Below are 18,642 nucleotides of genomic sequence, written 5' to 3'. Positions count from 1 at the left end.
CACATTGAAACATTATTCAATTGTTATCTCAATGTTAGCATTTTGCCATTTTCAATTGTGAGATTCGCGACGTGGATAGAGAAAAACTATCGACATTCTAACATATTGTAATGTTAACTTGGTAGAATAGGAAAGACGAATACCCAATTTTTCAAGAAGAAGAAAACGAAAAGCGCAGTTTATTTTGGATTTTAAAGATGTAAGTTTGTTACATGATAATTTAATAATTTATAATTAATTTCTATTATATATATGTATATATATTTTTAATTTAATATATATATATAATTATATAATTTTAATTTAATTTCTAATATCTAAAATTGTTTAAAATAAAAACAACATTAGTGTTTCATCATATATATATATACGCATTTCTGCTCCTAAGCAATATTAAGCATAAATATATTAGTATTTGCTTTATAAAAATACATTTATGTTTTTCAGATACATAATCCAGAAGCTGGATTCCATTGAACCAAACACTGCAATTGAAAAGTCCCTAACAGACAAAGTAAGTAACGCAGTTTATATTACCAAATTTACACATGAAGCTAATTTTTATATTTTAATTTTCTAGATGCCAGAGTAGGCCGAGGTGCAGGCGCAAAGTAAGCATCACCGGTGATTTGGAGGACGAGCCTCACGTGGAGCTCGCTTCGAAACTGCCCATATCATCGGAAGAGCACAGGGTGCGAAAGGCAGTGTGGACGGCGTACTGCGCCGTAGTTGTAAATACATATTAGTTCTAAGTTGTACTATAACTATTAGTTTTACGTTGTAAATATTAGTTTTAAGTTGTATAAATTAGTTTTAAGTTGCACATATTAGTTTTAAGTTGTATATATTAGTTCTAAGTTGAAGTTTCTTATTTTACTTTAACAAATATGAATTTTTAGCATTATAATTTTTATACTGAAATAACTTGTATTATTTTTCTGCCGAATGCAATAATAATATTTATATTACTTATATTTATTATATTTAACTAAATATCTGATTTTGATTTTATTATTAAATAAAGCGAGATTTAAAAAAAAAAAAACTGAATTTTATTTAAAATAATTGAATTTGCTAGAAGTAACAAATGGGTAACAGATAATCTTGTTACTGCTTGTTCTTGCTAACATGCTTATATATATAGGTAACAAACTGATAACGAAAATAATAACACTAACAGATATTCGGGTAACAAATACTTTTTGTTATCCATAACACATAGGTAAGCTATGCGCTAACAAAAGAATTTGTTACCCGTAACATACTGTGAAGAGATTTGCTAACAAATGCATGTATTCTGTTAGAACAAGGCAGCATGCGATATTTGCCATTGGTTAGAGCGAGATAACCATTGAACATCAAATAGCTATGTGTTATTTTTTCCCACTCTCTGAACAAAAGTAACAAATATTTTAAGGAATGCAAAAGTGAACAATAACAAGTCGCCTACACGTTTGCTAACAGCTACCCGTCTTGCAGGGATAAGAGGTGAAATTTTACAAATGGTTTTGTGAATTACGGTTACCACCGTCTTGTAGGAAATTGTGTTTCGCGCAAACTATTTAGAAAAAATGTTGGAAAACACATTGAAAAATTACATACTTCAACTTTTAATATATATTCTTAATCTCTAACATCATACCATACACATTTTATCTCCAAATTTTTGTGATGCTATTCTAAAGTTTTCCTAAAATATTTGATGTCCGCCACCATCTCTAGATTAGTTTTTGTAAATATTCGGTTGAAAGTTAATCGATAATATTTACATGCCTTGTTATAACTAATTTGTTTTTAGAAATAAATAAACACAGTCAATTATCAGTTGCCAAGATGACAACAAACACAAACATTGACGAAAACTTTGAAACTCCGGATGTATGTTGAATATCTGGTTTTGAATCTTTTCATATATGTAATTCTTTTAATTTGTTTTAGTTCGACGAAGATGAGCTTGGTGAGGAACAATTTGTGTCGACTACGGCTGGGAGGAAAAGGCTGTTCAGCAAGGAGCTTCGATGTATGATGTATGGATTTGGTGATGATAAGAATCCGTATACTGAGAGTGTGGATTTATTAGAAGATATTGTTATTGAATTTATAACGGAAATGACTCACAAAGCAATGGAGATCGGACGTACTGGGCGTGTACAAGTAGAAGATATCATATTTTTAGTTAGAAAAGATCAAAGAAAGTATGCCCGTGTCAAAGACTTATTGACTATGAATGAAGAATTAAAGAAAGCCAGAAAAGCTTTTGATGAAATTAAATACGTCGGTGAGTATGAAATTTAACCCTATGCGTTCCAAAAATTAATGCTACTTTGTTTCCAGGTAATGAGGCAAAAATCAAATGACAAAAGGTTAAATAAACAGTGGTTTTCATGTAATATTATTTTATTTTCAATTTATATATACTAGTATGAATAGAAACAAAATATTTTAATAGCAATGACTTTTAATCAAAGTAATCTTCAATATCGATATCCGGATTGAGAATGTCATCTCCATATGGGGTAAGATCAATTTGGTTCAATATAAGGTTTTCGCAGGTCTCAGCAAGTTCTGTGTTCCCAATCAATATTGCGCCTCGTAAACGTCCATTTTGTAGTACAAACTTTATATACTCCTTACCAGCAGTACTTCGAATCAGTAACTCGTAATCGGTTCCTAGACCTTGGCCATTATATCGCCCGAGAAGAACAACAGGATAACCAAATAGCTGAGTCACGTGTCCGAATAGTTCAAAACAGAAGTCTTGATAAATCACTTCATTTGTTAATTTTGCGCCCATACTACGTCCGGCCATACAACCCATTTGGCGAGCTTGTGTCCACAATCTCATTTGAAACCAGTGATCACCATGCTCCCACATAGCGGTACAAACATCGCCAGCAGCATAAATATCTGAAACATTTGTTTCCATCATGTCATTTACGGCGATTCCACCATCGGATCCCTTAGATAAAGGAATCGAGCAAGAATAATTATGATGGGGTTCCACACCGGTTGCGGATATAAGGAAATCACATTCAATACGTTCATCATTGTTGAGCGTAATAAATAATTGTTTATTTTCTTCTATTATTTCCTTAATATGTGTTTTGTAGTGTATAATCGGTGAATCAGCTGTAGATAATGAATTGCCAGTTAATGTGAAATTCCTGTGCCAATCGGGTCCCAAAGCCGCACCACGAATTTTGTTGTTTTCTTTACAAAGGTCTTTTGATTGTATTTCTTTGTACCTAAGACGTTTAACAATAGAATCGGATTGTGATTTCCCTTTGTCTGCATCGCTACCCTCTGGTCTCTTGAGGTGTATTGACTCTTGAAAGAAATGGGCTGCACCTGGATCGACAAAGGTTGACGCAATATGATTGTCTTTGACCACCCAATGTACCTCAATTCCATGCAACTCATAAGCAAGTTCGCTTGCTATACCGCCATTACCCAGCAAAGTAACTTTTTTGGCATGTTTTAAAAATTCCTGCAGTGTTAGAACTGAGTCGGTGTCACGGACTCCAATAACTCGAGGATTGTTACCAAGCACTAGATTAGGTGTAGCACCAGTACAGAGACATATAGATTTATAATAGATACGTCGACCATTCTCAGTGAGAACGAAATGATCCAATGCCTCTATAGTTTTAAGCCGGTCAACAATGGTTACAATTGCAGGTGGAAGGCTTACATGGCATAAGCTTTTCTCGTTCAACGATTGTTCTTTCACGTCAAATTTATAAACATATCTTGCAACGGGTTCTAAATTGGCAATAGTTTTTATAACGCTCGATTCTGTTATTAAAGTTATGTTCTCTTCTGGATGGTAAATTGCTAATGTTTCCGCACAGGTTACACCTGCGATCCCACCGCCAACTACAAGGAATGTCGATGAATGCTCTTCAAATTGTGTAATATCGTCACCACTATCTGAGGCCATTATTTTGTTTCTTCCATATAAAAATTACTAAATTATTATGTAAATTTAAAGTGTATTGGTTTGTTATTCTTTTTTTACTTCAGCTTTTCCGTAGTATTCGTCAAGATCGAATTCTCTAAATGGTACGTCAAAAGTTATAAGTCCATAATCCCGTGCACGTTCAACGGCCACTGTTAATTCAAAATGTTTCTTTTGACAAAGGCCAGTTTTAGAATAACTTAGAATTTGACCCGTATGTGGTGAAATAAACTGTTGCAGTAAGTCAATATTTCGGTGGTCTAACACTAAATATTCGTCACGACAAATAGGACAAGGATTTCCGGTAGATATTACTCCTTTCCTAATACAAGTTTTACGAGTTTTACGCGGTGGAATGGCTCCTTTGTGGTTGCGCCTACGATAAAAAAATATGAAATAAATATATACAAATATGCAGAAGATTCGTACCTATACTGCTCCCAAACTAATTGATCTCCATAGGTTTCTTTGTAGGCAGAACTTTTAAGGTATCTCATGGATGTTTCTACTGGAATAACTTGTGTTCGGTCATTTTGCCGCTTTTTTATTTCATCAGCAGTAAGATTATTGGATTCAGAACCATTAACGTTTTCTTCCGGCTTTACATCACACCTCAAAAATGTACCTGAATGAAAATATGTCAGTCGTTGAGGAAAGCAAACGCGATTAACAACAGAAAACTTTTCGTTAATAAGATTTCTAGATATTGTCCTTAAAATTGTAATCATTTTACTTTAAGCTGATGGAAGAACAATCTAATCGTTCCTAACCAAATATTAAATAATAAAACTATTCAGTGATGACTCAATCCTGCACGGTGTAGCTTTTAAAGGGGTTAAAAAAAATCATCGACTTTGCGATTTTTAGCCCGTGCCTACCAAAAATAAATTGAAGTATAATAATTAATAACAGCGCTATTCTCATGCCTTCACAAAAATCACCACCCTCGTTATTGCGAGGTTTTTGTTACTTGTGCGGTTTTCCGTAAGCTGACGTGATTTCAAAAGCTCACAATCACCTCACAAATTTGTGATGTGCGGAAGCAAACCTCACAATACAAAATCGGTTGTATTTGTTGTTGTTCAATTTTTTTAAAAGATATTTCTATTGAAATAGAATGGGGGGAATGTTCTTCCAAAGGCGTTATCTATTATAAATATAAGTATTTGTCTATTACAATAAATATGTTACCTACGGTGTATGTACATTTTACTTCCCTCCAGGTATGAATAAAATAATACTATGTTCGGACCGACATTGAAAACATTTTGAAAACACATTTGTATGTTGTGGAATCTAAGTTGTTCGGACCGACAATGTGTGTTTTCGTTGAGTTTTCACTGACAACTATCAATAGCGGCATGCTCTTGCAAGATTGCACGATGACACAAAATGCAAAAATCCTATACCGAAATACGCAAGGCCAAGAGAGCACCCATTGCAGAATCTAGTGATATATGACGGCACGAAAATAAACATGGGTTTTGGTCTGACATATTTTACAGCCATTGCAAATAATTTTCTGCGTTATTGTTGTTGTGCCGTTGCACCAAGAAGAAAATTCTGCAATTTCTGCACCGTGCAAAGTTGTGCAAGAGCAAGAGAATCCCCCTAATATGAGAATATCAAGTGACAGCTGTATTTGAATATGGAATGTAAACAAATATCAAGTGACAATTTAGGTCCGGCAAAATATGTCTTCCAAAAACATCGATTAAACTAAAGCAGGCAGCGATTATAATGAGTGGAATGTAAGTTTTCAAGTAGTTTTCAGCGAAAACTGTGTTTTCGTTTGACGTATTTTACATGGACGAAAACACAAGTTTTCGTGCGAAAACCAGTTTTTCCCACGAAAACACGTTTTCGTTGTCGGTCCGAACATAGTATAACATATACATATTTATGTTTCAATAATTCAGACACAATTTTATTTGTAAATATGTATGTATTTATTTAATACATGTGCAGATAAAAAGATATTTATGTTGAAATAATACCCTGTAATGCTGCAACTGCTCCTGAGTTGTTCTTTCACATTTTGAAATCCTAAAAAGAAATTGAATTGTTATATTATATATGCATCAAATTTAATAAATTTGCAGATTTACAAACTTTTCTTGATTGCCCATTTTTTTATTTTGTCTTGTTTGTTTTTGTTAAATATCTGGTTCACACCAAAGTGCTTTTCACCTCATGTGATGAGTGTTTTGTACTTCTTTCTTGTGAGGTTTGAGCAAGAATAACCTAAAGCTGTAAATCTTTATTATACATGCATGGCCCTGAAGAAACTGGTTCTTCAAAAATTTTGTATTATTTTTTTTAATGATTAATTTCTCAATTAATAACAACTCTTCAGATAAATGAATTTTTTGTAGTTTCATATTGTTATTAGAGAGCAAATAATTTGCTTTACATTCAAACGACCCAATTGCGTTTGTTTTGAATTTCAGTTGTCAAAATTTTACTTACCAAATGTTTACTTTGTAAAATTTGTCAACAATCTAATGTAAACTTGTTCACCCCAATTCAAACATAGAAAAATTTTACTATTTGGCAAACAGCCATAGCAGAATAATAAAATAACTTTAATGGAAGGCATACACACAACAATTAGTTGGTTGGGCTAGAAATTGCCCTTGTCGCTACATACGACCCAACTTTTAATACTATTTGAGGCCAACTTCATTTTGAATATTCACTTCGTTGCTTAAACATGAATTCGGAAGTTGTTGCTTTACTTATTATATATGACGCGCTTCGACAGCCGAAATAAAATGGCGAAATCGTTTGAAATCGCACGACCAAGCCAAACACGATTCAACTAACACAACCCACTTGACAAAATATCAAAAAATTTTGATTTTCATCCAATCAGTTGGTACAACTCATACAACTGCCCCATATACGTAACAATCAGTTGTACGATTCGATGAAATTGGTACAATAATTGGTGCGTGTATGCCTTCCATAATAGTCATACATCGCTATATCATCGCATTGATAGTTTTTATTTACAAGAAACTATCAAAATTTTCTCATCTCTGACAGAGCGCCCTGTCATTGAATTCAAAAATAAATAGTGGTGGTTTCAAAATCATCTTGCTCAAAGTTTTAACATATTATTGAATAAAAATTTAATAATATATCAATTCGAAATTAAATAGATAGAGGAAATTCTATTGCAATTAAAATCGTGTATTATAGGTAATAAATCTTTTGTTCTATTTGAATTATTCGGATTATTACTTCTAGTGCTTATAGATGAAGATGCAATTAATATGCCTCTGCAACTGGATCCTTCAACAATACAAAAGCTTACTCATGAGTCGTCTGAAATTCGGTTGCGAACATTTGAACAAATTTGGAATAAGTTAAATCGTGCTTTTGACCATAATGAAGAAATACAATTCAAAGTAGGAGAATTGTGTAAACAACTCATCCGTTGGTTTGGATTTGAACCAATATGTGAAGGAAATCGCGTCCTCCAACTACTTATACAAATTTTAAGATCAAGCTACAACGAACAAGCTATTAAACAACTTGGTATGAATCGTTTCAAGCGAGAGATGGATAAAGTTAAACTTCGAGTCAAAAACTATCAAACCGAATCACAATTGGTGGATGAAGTAAAAAGTATACTGTGCCACTACCACGATAGTAAAATGAAAAATGAAACGGATAAAGTTATTGAAGTTTTTGAAACTATTTCACTTATTGATACAGATGAAAATGACAGTGCTAAAAGTGAAACGTTTTTAAGCAATTTTGTAACCAATGACTACGAACCAGCGTGGTCAAAACCAACACCGGCAGATTTTACTGCACTCAGATTTATAGCAGATCTTTTAACTAATACAGATGTTGACGAACGCGAAATGTCGAATGCCCTTCTACATCTAGAAATCACAATGTTAGATTATCCTGCCGAATATATGCTTCAAGCACCACATGTATTTTTGCGTCTTTTACAACTGTATAATTTAAATGATTTTGAAAAATGCAGTGTATTGGAAAAAGTTATGAGGCCAATTAAAATTTACTTGCGGCTTCTTTTGGCCAGATCAAAAGAGCGTTCTAATGTAAGTGCATATTCAACAAATACAGCAGCAACACTTATATCCGGAAATACACAATTAAAAGTGAGTACTATTTTGCGCTTGGTTCTTGCAAAGAGTGTACAACTTTTGGAAATATTAGTGCACGAATGTCGTAAAGAAATGCAATATATTATGGGAATCGCTAGAGACTGTCTTGAGCTGTTTCGTCTTCAACAAATAAGTGTTGATAATGATATGTTGCGAAGGCTATACTCAATTATACTTAATCTTCAAATTTGCTTTGAGCAAGATGGACATTTCACATTGAAAAGAATTAAATATCTCCTACTTGTATGCCTAACAGATGATATTTCAGCTCATAATATCAACGAACAAACGGAGAAGGAAGATTCAAAAATGTTAGACTTTCTGCTACGTGATTATACATTCAAAGTCAATTTCCCGCATCGTTATCGTAATATTGAAAAACGTAAGCAAATATTTGGTTCTAAAACCTTTGATCAATGTCAAAAGCTGCAACATTATGATAGCTCTATTCGATTTGCAGTGTCATTACTTCGAAATCCACGAACTATCAATAGCGAATTAATACTATTGAATGAACCCAATATTTTTGTGGCTATAGAAAATTTGAAAAGTGTACAATTAACTGAATATGTATTTCAATCGATTATAGATTGCAACGCACAATATTTAGAGAAGCCCGACTTGCGGTCGAAAGCTACAGAACTATTACTTAATTTAATGCGGTTGAAACATGAGCCACTGCGGATACATGTTTACAAAATACTTTCTATGGCGGTAAAACGGCACTTTGCATGCTTAATGGAAAACGAACGCTATAATATTGGTTTGACACATGGACAGTTGCTAGAATGTCAAGTACTAGGTGTACCATGGAGCAGTGAACTACTACTCCATCTGATTTATATATGTGGCGATAATAAAAACGAATACTTAAACAAAATTAGTGAAGAAATATTAACGCTAATATTAAAATCTCAGCACTTATTGGGTGAAGAATGGCTAAAATTATTACATTTATTTCTACCAATATTGCCTTTGTTACAGTGTTGTAATCAATCGCAAAATATTACACTGCTGTTGCAAAAACTACTTGATCCAGATACAAAACAACTGCCTTTTTTGACGGTATTGCAAGGTAATATTATATTTATGTTTCATCACCACAGTAATATACGTAGCGAAGCTTTAGCGCGCCTTCTTTACATTATGAATACACTACCAGACGCTGATAAATATGTACCAAATCTTCTACATATAAGCGATGTAATACCCAACGATGTATGTATTTTAAAAAGTCCTCGGGAATATCAAAAGATATTTACAGACGTTAATGCTTCTTATGAAAAGATATTTTACATAATTTGCTGAATATGTTAGAAATGACCGATGTGGAACCAGTGATACGCAAAACAACACTAATGCAATTGAATGTTATGTGCCAGCAATGGGAAACTTTAACTACCTTTTGTGAAGAGAGTGCTCATTATTTAATCTTACAAGCGCTTGAAAATGCACTATTGGTTACATCGTATGAAGATTATACCGGCTCTGCAATTCCTGCAATCAGTATACTTTGTAAGGTGTTGTTATATGACGCTTCTCTGCGTTGCGAATTATCAGATACACCCAATATATATATTTTACTGTTACGCGCGATTGCTCTCTATCAAAATGATATACAGTTACGTCAGGACGCCTGTGTTTGTCTGTTTCTCCTACTTTATTCAAGTTTCATTGTAGTTTTGGGTAACCAGCGTGTTGAGGCACCCAGCCTGTTAGGTAATTTACAATTGCCGCTAAACTTTGATTTGCAATCGTTTGAACAACACAATACCGCGCTCTATGAATATGATCAAATTTTCGCAAATAAAACGGAAGCCACGTTATATTTGCGGCATCTAATAGCAAACACCTTTTATGACGATCAAATTCCTGTACCTAAACAGTACTTGGAAGAGCAAAAGGATTACGATTTTGATGCAGAATTGCATTTGCAATTACGTGATTGGCGCTTAATGAGCGCTACTAATTCGAAACATAATATACAACGATTTTTGAGAGCAATTTTAAATGCTACCGATCATAAGTCGCTAATATATGCGAGCATTTCATTGCAATTACAGCTTAGTCTGCGCGATCAACAAACTAATAATGCCACCACATTGATGCCCGACAAATTTGTCAACGAGCTATATGGTATGATTAGTAAATACTTGCAATTACCGCCGGGTAATGAGTCGGATTATGAACTTTTTGAAGTATTGATCGATCTCTGTCAATTCTGCGTACAATTGCCTTTGACTATAATAAATATACGTTTGGTAGAGGATTTAATAACGGATTTTCAGCATGCTATTATTGCGCTACTTAAAAACGAAGATACTTCACTTCGTTTGTATCACAAATTATGTGTTTTATTGAGAAGTTTAATGGAATCCGTTAAAACTGTAAATGGAGACAAAGAAAAGTTGCGTATTTTACATAGCAATTTATTTGAATTGATATTCCAATTGATCACGCGGCACTTTCAAAAACGTGATTTCCTACGCATACGCTGCTTATTGAGTCTACAAGCTACACTAAGCAGTTGCGATATTGCTATTGCGGATAGGCAACTCATGGCATACTGCAAACGCTTCATAAAATTATCACTTGTATTAAAGTCATTTACGCAAACCGGATCACAATGGCAGATTGATTGCCTGACTATTGTATGTCGGCTTTATACACAGTTGGAGGAACCACAACGTAGTTTTAAGCTTTGCCAATCATCCGTAAAGTACTTGAGTGGTCTATGCGGGCATTGTGAACGAAAAGTTCGTGCGCTGGCTTGGTGTATTTTAACATATTTTTCACGCTATGACGACCCGCATGATAACAGTACAACATTAACAACTGGTATTGACTTTTTAGAAAATGAGTTATCCTATCTGCCTGGCGGTTTTATGGCATGTTGTCTGTGCACTTTTTTAGATGGCGGTGAATCGATAGTGGTACGTCAGTTAGCTGCGAATTTATTTACCAATTTTCTCAGTGGAGCTGAGAAAAAAGAGGATGCATTTCAATTACTTACACGACATAAATTTCTATTCTTTGCAAACGAAGCCATACGAGGTTGTTGCATATTCGAACAAACTTTACCGTTACATTTTGATCATAATTCCCCAATCAGCATAACTAATTGTGATTTGATAAGTTGTTTTTGTAAAATATGCTCTAGAATGTTGGAAAATAAACCAGATTTCGCTAAAGAGTTGTGTGAAAGTGATTTTATGTTAAAATTATATGAATTACTGAAAATGTCAGCGGCGGATGAGAATCCCAAATACTATGTCATGTGCGGCGAAATATGCCGCTTATATGGAGCATGTTATCCAACAAATTTCCTTTTACTGCAGCGCACCCTGTGTCGTGATCAAGTTTGGCTTAAACATTTTTATCAATTATTCGACCAGCCAGATATATTAGATGCAGTGATTGTAAATGTTTTGCAGCTGCTGTTGGTTCTTTGTAAAGATGATATGGCTTATGAGAAATTATGTGACAACATTTCCAAAGCGCCGGCATCGCTTGTGAGGCATTTGTTGCGCGCTTTTGCAATTGAGAATCTCAATACACCGCTGCAACGATGTTCATTGGCAGCGTTGAGTTTATTATTAATCAAAGGTCAGAATAAAGAGAAAGAACAAAATAGGCCAAATAACATTGTAGTGACACTGGAACGCAATGTCGCAATAACGGATAATAAAGACATTATCGCGCTAAAAGTGGCGAAATTTACTGAAATTCTGACGCAGAGACAGTATGACAATTTCAGTGAGGATCTAAGCGTCGATATTGATTTAGTAGAAAATGAAAATGCGAGCAGTAACAGTTCGTCAATAACAGTAGCAACAAAATCCCCAATTGCTCTTATCTTTGTAGAGTTGTTTCGCCTATTTCAGCACCTTTACTCCATAGCGACGAGCAAATTCACTAACGCACCAACCAAAGCACAAGTGCAAGTAAATGAAACGCTGGGGGTGATTCTGCGAATTTCTGTAGGCGCACGGTTGGCCGCGAAAAATCTGAAACTCTTCGATAAAATAACGCAAATTTTTGATACATTTTTTGAACAGTTCAAATGCTGCGCTACTACTTATGTACGCCGTTATGGCGAGAACAAAAAATTGACTTTGGTAAAAAATTTTAAACTTTTACTAAACGTATACTTGCATTGGTTTGCCGCTGCTGATGCAGCGCTCACGGATAATCTTCAAAGTGTAGCACTTTCCAAGCTCCTAATGCAGTTGTGGCCGTGGTTGCCACACTCAGGTGACTTAAAAGAGCTGGTACTGCAGGTGTGTTGTCATCATAGTGAGCATTCATTTGCCGTATGTAAACAGTTTGCGGTGCTGTTTTCCGGATATGTGCACTCATTACTGCAATTGGTCATTAAGTTGATCGTAGCCGAAACCACGAAGGTAAAAGCTAACAATGCCGAAAGTTTCCCGGTTATCAGTACGGGCTTGCGCATAGTTATGAATTGTTGCTCGTGTGCAGAGGGTCGCGTCACCATAACTAAGGCACATATGTTGGACATGTTTGATAGCTTGCATCCGTTTCACTTAAAATCGCCTAAAGTTAAAGCCGATATACTGCGTTCATGGTTGCAGTTTTGGGAGTTATTTTCACGCTATCCGGAAGGTGCGCATATGCGCAATTTGCGAGCTCTCTGTGATGTAATTATACGGTCTCCTCCCAGCAGCACTGTACGCATATTGACGCTTCGTATATTGCGCAATATGTGTTTTTTGGGTAGTAATCGTTCTGCTTTGATGACATCAAACGACTTTATTTGTACAATTGATACGATTGTTGGCGAACGACTGGGTTCGTCAGCAGCATCAAATGCGGAACAGAAATATGTTTCGTATGAAGAACAATTGATAGCATGTGTTGGTGTTTGGAAATTAGCCTCCGGTGGTGCTAAGTACGTCGCTATGCTACGATGTACCAATTTGTCCAAACATCTGCGGCAGTTGAATCAGCAGTTGGAGTCACTCAAGGAAACTAATTCCAAGAAGTTTTCACAAACCCCTTTCGCTACAGATTTGTCGTATGTGCTAGATGTAATCTTAAATATTTTTAATAATTAGTTTTTTATATTTTTACTATATTTAAATTATTTTAGATGATATTCTTAAAAATATATAATATAAGTCCTTCTAAAACAATTAAAAATATTTGGAAAAAAATTGAAAAAAACACTTTTACAAAATTTTGCTACCATTGAAACTGTATTTTTTAATTTGTTGAATTAAAACGCCTTTGTTAATAATGTACACCCCAAATGTTTTTATTTTGTTATTTATTGTTAATGAAATTTATTATATTTTTGTGATGAAATTGCGGCTTAAAATTATAAATATAATCTAACTCTTCGGTATTATTTCGCTTAAGTTTCAAGATAACAATAATCAGAATAATTAAATGAATTACAACTTTTATATAAGGTTGATCTATAATGTTGTAGTTTTTAATACTCTTGCAACATGTTGCTTTAGAGTATAATAGTTTTATTATTCGCGGCTGCGTCTTGGGTGGTCACCTCCAATTTTGGGCACGTAATTTTCAAATGGGCCCTAGAAAAGTTGGCAGAAAAATCCGTATAGTTTATATATAATAGTTTTGTAATAGTTTTGTTTGTAACACATAAAACTAATTGATAGAGATAAAAAGCTATGTACATATAAATAATCAGCATGACGAGACAAGTAGAACTCCAGATGTCTGTTTGTCCGCACGTGCATGCTATAACTTGAAATACGTGTCCCTTGGAAAACCTCCTATAAATTGCCATAACGAAGAACTAAATTGAGATACAAAACTCTAATTAGTTGTATACTAATCCCAATAGCAAGATTTTTAAAAAGTGAGCGTGCCTCCGCCCCTTAATAAGTTTAATGTATAAACCTCCGAAACTATTCAAGCTAATTGCAAATTGTGCAAATTTGCACAGGAAAAATCATGTTGACACCTCATGCGACAGCGCAAAAATAGGTGAAATGGAATCATAATTACGCTCACTTCCCATATTATAACGGTTTTATTAAAAATTGCTAAAAGTGCGTTAAATCATTCAAATACCTGAAAAGTAACCCCAGTGTATATAGTTGACTTTTTACTGAAAAATTGGTCAATATGTGATATACTTAATTAAATTTAGGAGACAATCTTTTCCTGATAATGGTATATCTTTATATCAAAAATGGATTGAATCGGATCAATATTTCCACCATATACCCAATAAAAATATTTAAAACTTCCGCCTGGGAAGAACTTCCCCATATATCTGCGCCAATATGTGAGCTTTCTTAATTAAATTGGGGGAGCGTGTTTATCTCTTTACGTTGGATCTGGGTACAGAGAAAGCGGCAGGTCCTGATGGGATTATGCCCATAATGCTGCAAAAACTGGTAGAACCAATGTTCAAAGGCTTGAAAATATATACAAAGCTAGCATTCAACTATCTTACATCCCAAGAAGTTGGAAAAGAAGTAAAGTTGTGTTCCTTCCAAAACCAGGCAGAAGAACACACGAGTATGCCAAGGATTTTAGTCTTATAAACCTTACCTCTTTTATGTTGAAGGTACTAGAAAGGCTAATAAATTTACACGTAAGAACAATAATGGCGGAGAAGTTATCGAAGTCCCAACATGCGTACATAAAGGGCCAATCAACCGAAACTGCCCTTCATGAGGTGATAAGTGTAATTGAAAAATCACTACACCGCAAACAATACACCATGGCTGCTTTTCTAGACATAGAGGGCGCCTTTAATAACATAGAAGTAAATGCTATAATTAATTCTCTGCCACATGCTGGCATAGATGACACTGTGTGCAGATGGATACTATCAATGCTTGAGAATAGGAAGATTATAGCTTCAAACGGCGCTGCAACACAAAAACAAGTTATGTGAGTAGATGGACGCCTCAAGGAGAGGTCTTCTCTCCGCTTCTATGGGTTGTAGCGCTGAACGAAATACTACTCCAACTAAACGGTGGAGGAGTGAAAGCAGTAGCGTATGCAGACGATATAGTGTGGTTGGTATCAGGCATGTTTCCTTCAACAGTCAGCGAGATTATGGAAAGAGCACTTCGAAGGTTAAACCTATGGGCTAAAAACAATGTTCTAGGAGTTAACCCGAACAAAACAGAACTGATGCTATTCACAAGCAGAACCAAAATACCTCAGTTTCAACTTCCGGTACTAAACGGTACAACACTCACTCTATCCCACACAGCTAAATACTTGGGGGGTGGAGACTGACACCAAACTTCACTGGAAAATAAATATAGAAAAAAGAATAAACAAAGCATACATGGACTACTATACTTGTAAGAGAATCGTCAACAATAATTGGGGCCTCAAACCAAGTATAATCATGTGGATGTATACGGCTGTCATAAGACCTATTCTTACATATGGAACTCTGGTATGCCATTTAACTGAGTCTACATGTTTTTGACCGATGCTAGCTTCAATTTCAAGTGCTAAGTATGTGAAGGCGACTCATTCGTCTCTCGGGTTTGAAAATAAATAGAATTTTAGATCTGAAGTGTTTGGCTTAGGTAAGCCAATTATTTCAGCCATTTACCATGTATGCAGTTCATAATGGTTCATAAATCTTTCACGAATCCTTTTCCCTAACAGCTCAAAATCAACCTCATCGGATTTGCCTACGTCAACTGTAATAGTAGGCAAAGTGTGTCACTCATTGTTCTGTTGTTTTAAACTCTGTTCTACAATGCGTCTCTTCAACTTTGTGTGACAGATCCAAGATAGTGTCTAAAAATACCATTTCTGTTGACATTGAGAGTTTTAGGGAGTACCTCAAGATACCATGTAATAAAAGTGGAAGACCATATATGTAAATCGTACACTTTTACCAAAGAAAAATATAAGAAGTGTCATGATGTCTTATCAATTTTAAAAATAAAAAGTAAATGTTATCAGTCAATATGTATTAGATAAGTAAGTACATACCCTTAAGTCGTAATCCTTAACCTGTTTGCAGTGGTTTTGATCATTGGGGTGTGTTTTTACTTGTTTCGCCTTCTCACTTTAGCTCACCTTCAAGTGGATGTTTTTTCGGTTACCCAGAGGATACCTGAGCCATATGTACTTGTAAAATAATCGTGTCTGGCTACTCCCAAGTGAATGGCGCTCCGAGAACTTTCCTCACTTGCGCGAACTTCTGGACATGGCTTCATCCTTCCGAAGAGGAACATTTGCAAAAAGACAGAGGCGGAAATGCGTTAAGACGATGAGCTGACAAACTGGCCGACAGGAGTAATGTTCGAAGTTTCAACGAAAAGATGCGGTGACTAACAGAAGGTTTCAAAACCAGAGTATACTCTTGTAGAACCCCTAGAGGTGATCTAGTGACTGATGCCCAGAGTATACTGAAACTGTGGAGGGAACACTTCTCCAGCTGCTGAATGGCAGTGAGACTAGGAGACCGAACCCAGAACCCGATTCCCCAATCGATGACGATGAAGCCGACGTTCCATTGCCCGACCATGAAGAAGTTCGAATAGCAATTACCCGTCTGTCTTGAATTGCTCAAACGGACATGATAGTAAAAATTTACTGGTGTCAAACCACCACCATTTACTAAAATGACAAAAATAGCTGTACGTGATAGAAAATTTTTGAATTCAAATTTGTAATCAGGACACCTCAAATACCCCACTGACCTCTTAGCACTTCAATCGCCAAATTTTTTCTTCATAGTCGTTGAGCACTTCAATCGCCAAATTTTTCCTTCATAGTCGTTGAGTAGTGTTATAGAATCAAAATTATTATATTTCCGAGAAAAACTTAAAAGGTTCTTATAGCCACTTATATAAAACCATACCCAAATCCGACACATTTGCTATCATTTTGTCAAATTTTATTTGCATTTTTAAATTTAAAATTTACTATTCTTGAATGAAACTGGATTTGAAAAAGATACATATATTATAAAGCATTTAATTAATATAGTGTTCTATGCTTTTTTCGTGGCCTGTATTAATAAAGTGTTTTGATTGGAAAGCTTATAATATTTAACTAGACTACACAGTTTTTTCTTAAAAAATATGCAATGGAATCATCAATATAATGTAATTAGATGTCTGAAGTTTATTAATTTTGTAGTGGTTGGCTTGGTATAGCCTTTATATTCCACGTTTAAAGTCCATATTTAAAATAGTGTTCATTTCCTATATTTAACGGTATTTATCTACACACTTTTTAATACTACTTATTTCTTTCCTATGTTCCAAAATTTTTCTAATAGTACGCCAGTACGTATACTTTATGCTAAATATTTGAGCCGTAATAACAGCAGTTATTGTTCACTTAGAGCTAACCTAATAAAGAGTAAACTGACGTTTAGTTGACAACACCTTAAAAAGTTCTACTACTCTACAAAGAGCTACTGTACTGTAGAGCCATTGCGAGTACGAAGAGTAGTCGTTATTGAAGTGTGCAATAGAGCAGAGCTGTTAGCTTAGCGTAGTGCGTCACCATACGTGCGCCCTCGTGACAAATGGTGACTGCACCCGACAGCCCCAAGTGTCCTGCCAAACCTATTTGCCTATTCGCGTAGACTGACGTGATTTACATACATATATACATATGTATATAAAATATTATATTACATTCCATTTAACTTTTGTATATCAAATAAGCATACATTAATCAATACGGTTGATTAAAATTTAATTGACATATGGTGTTCCATTAAACAAGCGACTCGTCGTCATCGTCATCGTCGCCGTCGTTGTGGTATGTCCATATATTTGTTTATTGAGTGAGCGAGCGCGTATGTTTTGTACTCCAAGTGACCTGACTGATGAAGGTAAGTTCAATTACTTTGACACTACCTCAATGAAACAGCTAAAGTTTTGCACAAAAATCATGCACGAAGTGGATATAAATATAATATATACGATTGTCTGTAAGAAAATATTAGAAAATATTGTGTCAGCCGCATCAGCAACAGCTCATAGTGGACATAATATATTAGCATAGGCCAATTTATATATTCCAAAAAAAAGTATATACATAGCTACCTTTGTATATACATATGTACATATATACATATGTATGTATATGCATACTTATCGGGTGTCTGCATGCCTGTTCACTCAACAGTTTCATTGCCTCTGTGGGCTTAAGTGAATTAACGCTATATGCGTAGATTAGTGCTTCCTGTTGCAATTTTTCACGACTCTAGAGCAAATGACTTCATCTGCTTTTCTTCGAAAATTGCCGGTTTGTCAACTGGCAAACTCTAGATATCTCCAGCCAACGCACAGACGCCGTTATTGTTATGTTGGGTGGTCAACAAATATGTTTAGTTAATACAAGTATACGGGTAGTAATGTTTCCGAACCCATTTGTTTACATTTATGTATATACACATATATGTACACACATACATACATACACATGTGCATATATATAAGAAATCTGTGTACAACCAATTATTAGCATTTCATTACTCTCGGTGTAGTTAAGTGTTTTTCACAAATAACTAAATATATATGTAGTACATATGTATGT

The 18,642-nt window shown here is 34.9% G+C and overlaps 5 protein-coding genes across 7 annotated transcripts in view; 3 read left to right on the top strand and 2 right to left on the bottom strand.

The window, feature by feature from the left end:
* Positions 1 to 1,762: 1,762 nt before the first annotated feature.
* On the top strand, positions 1,763 to 2,448 carry LOC126752371 (transcription initiation factor TFIID subunit 13). The gene is made up of 3 exons (XM_050463114.1): positions 1,763 to 1,878; positions 1,939 to 2,278; positions 2,335 to 2,448. The coding sequence occupies exons 1-3, from the start codon at positions 1,834 to 1,836 to the stop codon at positions 2,355 to 2,357; spliced, it is 408 nt and encodes a 135-aa protein (XP_050319071.1). The 5' UTR covers positions 1,763 to 1,833; the 3' UTR covers positions 2,358 to 2,448.
* On the bottom strand, positions 2,380 to 3,940 carry LOC126752369 (pyridine nucleotide-disulfide oxidoreductase domain-containing protein 1). Its single transcript, XM_050463112.1, has one exon. It carries the CDS (start codon positions 3,938 to 3,940, stop codon positions 2,459 to 2,461), a length of 1,482 nt encoding a protein of 493 aa, XP_050319069.1. The 3' UTR covers positions 2,380 to 2,458.
* Positions 3,941 to 3,980: 40 nt separating this feature from the next.
* Positions 3,981 to 4,791, bottom strand: LOC126752370 (28S ribosomal protein S18b, mitochondrial). Its single transcript, XM_050463113.1, has 2 exons — positions 4,388 to 4,791; positions 3,981 to 4,334 (listed from the first exon to the last, which is right to left on the bottom strand). The coding sequence occupies exons 1-2, from the start codon at positions 4,684 to 4,686 to the stop codon at positions 4,004 to 4,006; spliced, it is 630 nt and encodes a 209-aa protein (XP_050319070.1). The 5' UTR covers positions 4,687 to 4,791; the 3' UTR covers positions 3,981 to 4,003.
* Positions 4,792 to 7,038: 2,247 nt separating this feature from the next.
* Positions 7,039 to 13,361, top strand: LOC126753419 (protein rotatin homolog). The gene is given in 3 exon segments (XM_050464831.1): positions 7,039 to 7,162; positions 7,220 to 9,385; positions 9,388 to 13,361. Coding segments are annotated over 2 exon segments (5,943 nt in total). The 5' UTR covers positions 7,039 to 7,162; positions 7,220 to 7,236; the 3' UTR covers positions 13,182 to 13,361.
* LOC126753456 (plasmanylethanolamine desaturase-like) overlaps positions 9,156 to 18,642 on the top strand; it is a 68,173-nt gene continuing 58,686 nt past the window's right edge. The window contains exon 1 of one of the 3 annotated variants that reach the window (XM_050464952.1): positions 9,156 to 9,178. Coding sequence is in view for 1 of the 3 variants with exons in the window: in XM_050464948.1 (XP_050320905.1) it covers positions 17,930 to 17,935 (6 nt within the window). In the remaining 2 variants the exon portion in view is untranslated. Of the gene's footprint in view, positions 9,179 to 17,466; positions 17,936 to 18,642 lie in introns of those variants that run through there. The other 2 variants (XM_050464949.1, XM_050464948.1) reach the window with 2 other exon arrangements.

The sequence above is a fragment of the Bactrocera neohumeralis genome, chromosome 3 (genome assembly GCF_024586455.1).
Source record: "Bactrocera neohumeralis isolate Rockhampton chromosome 3, APGP_CSIRO_Bneo_wtdbg2-racon-allhic-juicebox.fasta_v2, whole genome shotgun sequence".
In the NCBI taxonomy this organism is placed as follows: Eukaryota; Metazoa; Arthropoda; class Insecta; order Diptera; family Tephritidae; genus Bactrocera; species Bactrocera neohumeralis.
Note: the sequence above shows the minus strand (reverse complement) of the source record. Positions and strands in the feature narration are given on the sequence as shown.

Bases quoted from the DNA above. Each gene is read 5' to 3' on its own strand.
- LOC126752371 (XM_050463114.1), top strand. From the start codon at position 1,834: ATGACAACAAACACAAACATTGACGAAAACTTTGAAACTCCGGAT. The intron at 1,879-1,938 runs GTATGTTGAATA...AATTTGTTTTAG, and splicing joins AAAACTTTGAAACTCCGGAT to TTCGACGAAGATGAGCTTGG. The intron at 2,279-2,334 runs GTGAGTATGAAA...CTTTGTTTCCAG, and splicing joins TGATGAAATTAAATACGTCG to GTAATGAGGCAAAAATCAAA.
- LOC126752369 (XM_050463112.1), bottom strand. From the start codon at position 3,940: ATGGCCTCAGATAGTGGTGACGATATTACACAATTTGAAGAGCATTCA.
- LOC126752370 (XM_050463113.1), bottom strand. From the start codon at position 4,686: ATGATTACAATTTTAAGGACAATATCTAGAAATCTTATTAACGAAAAG. The intron at 4,335-4,387 runs GTACGAATCTTC...TTTTTATCGTAG, and splicing joins TTAGTTTGGGAGCAGTATAG to GCGCAACCACAAAGGAGCCA.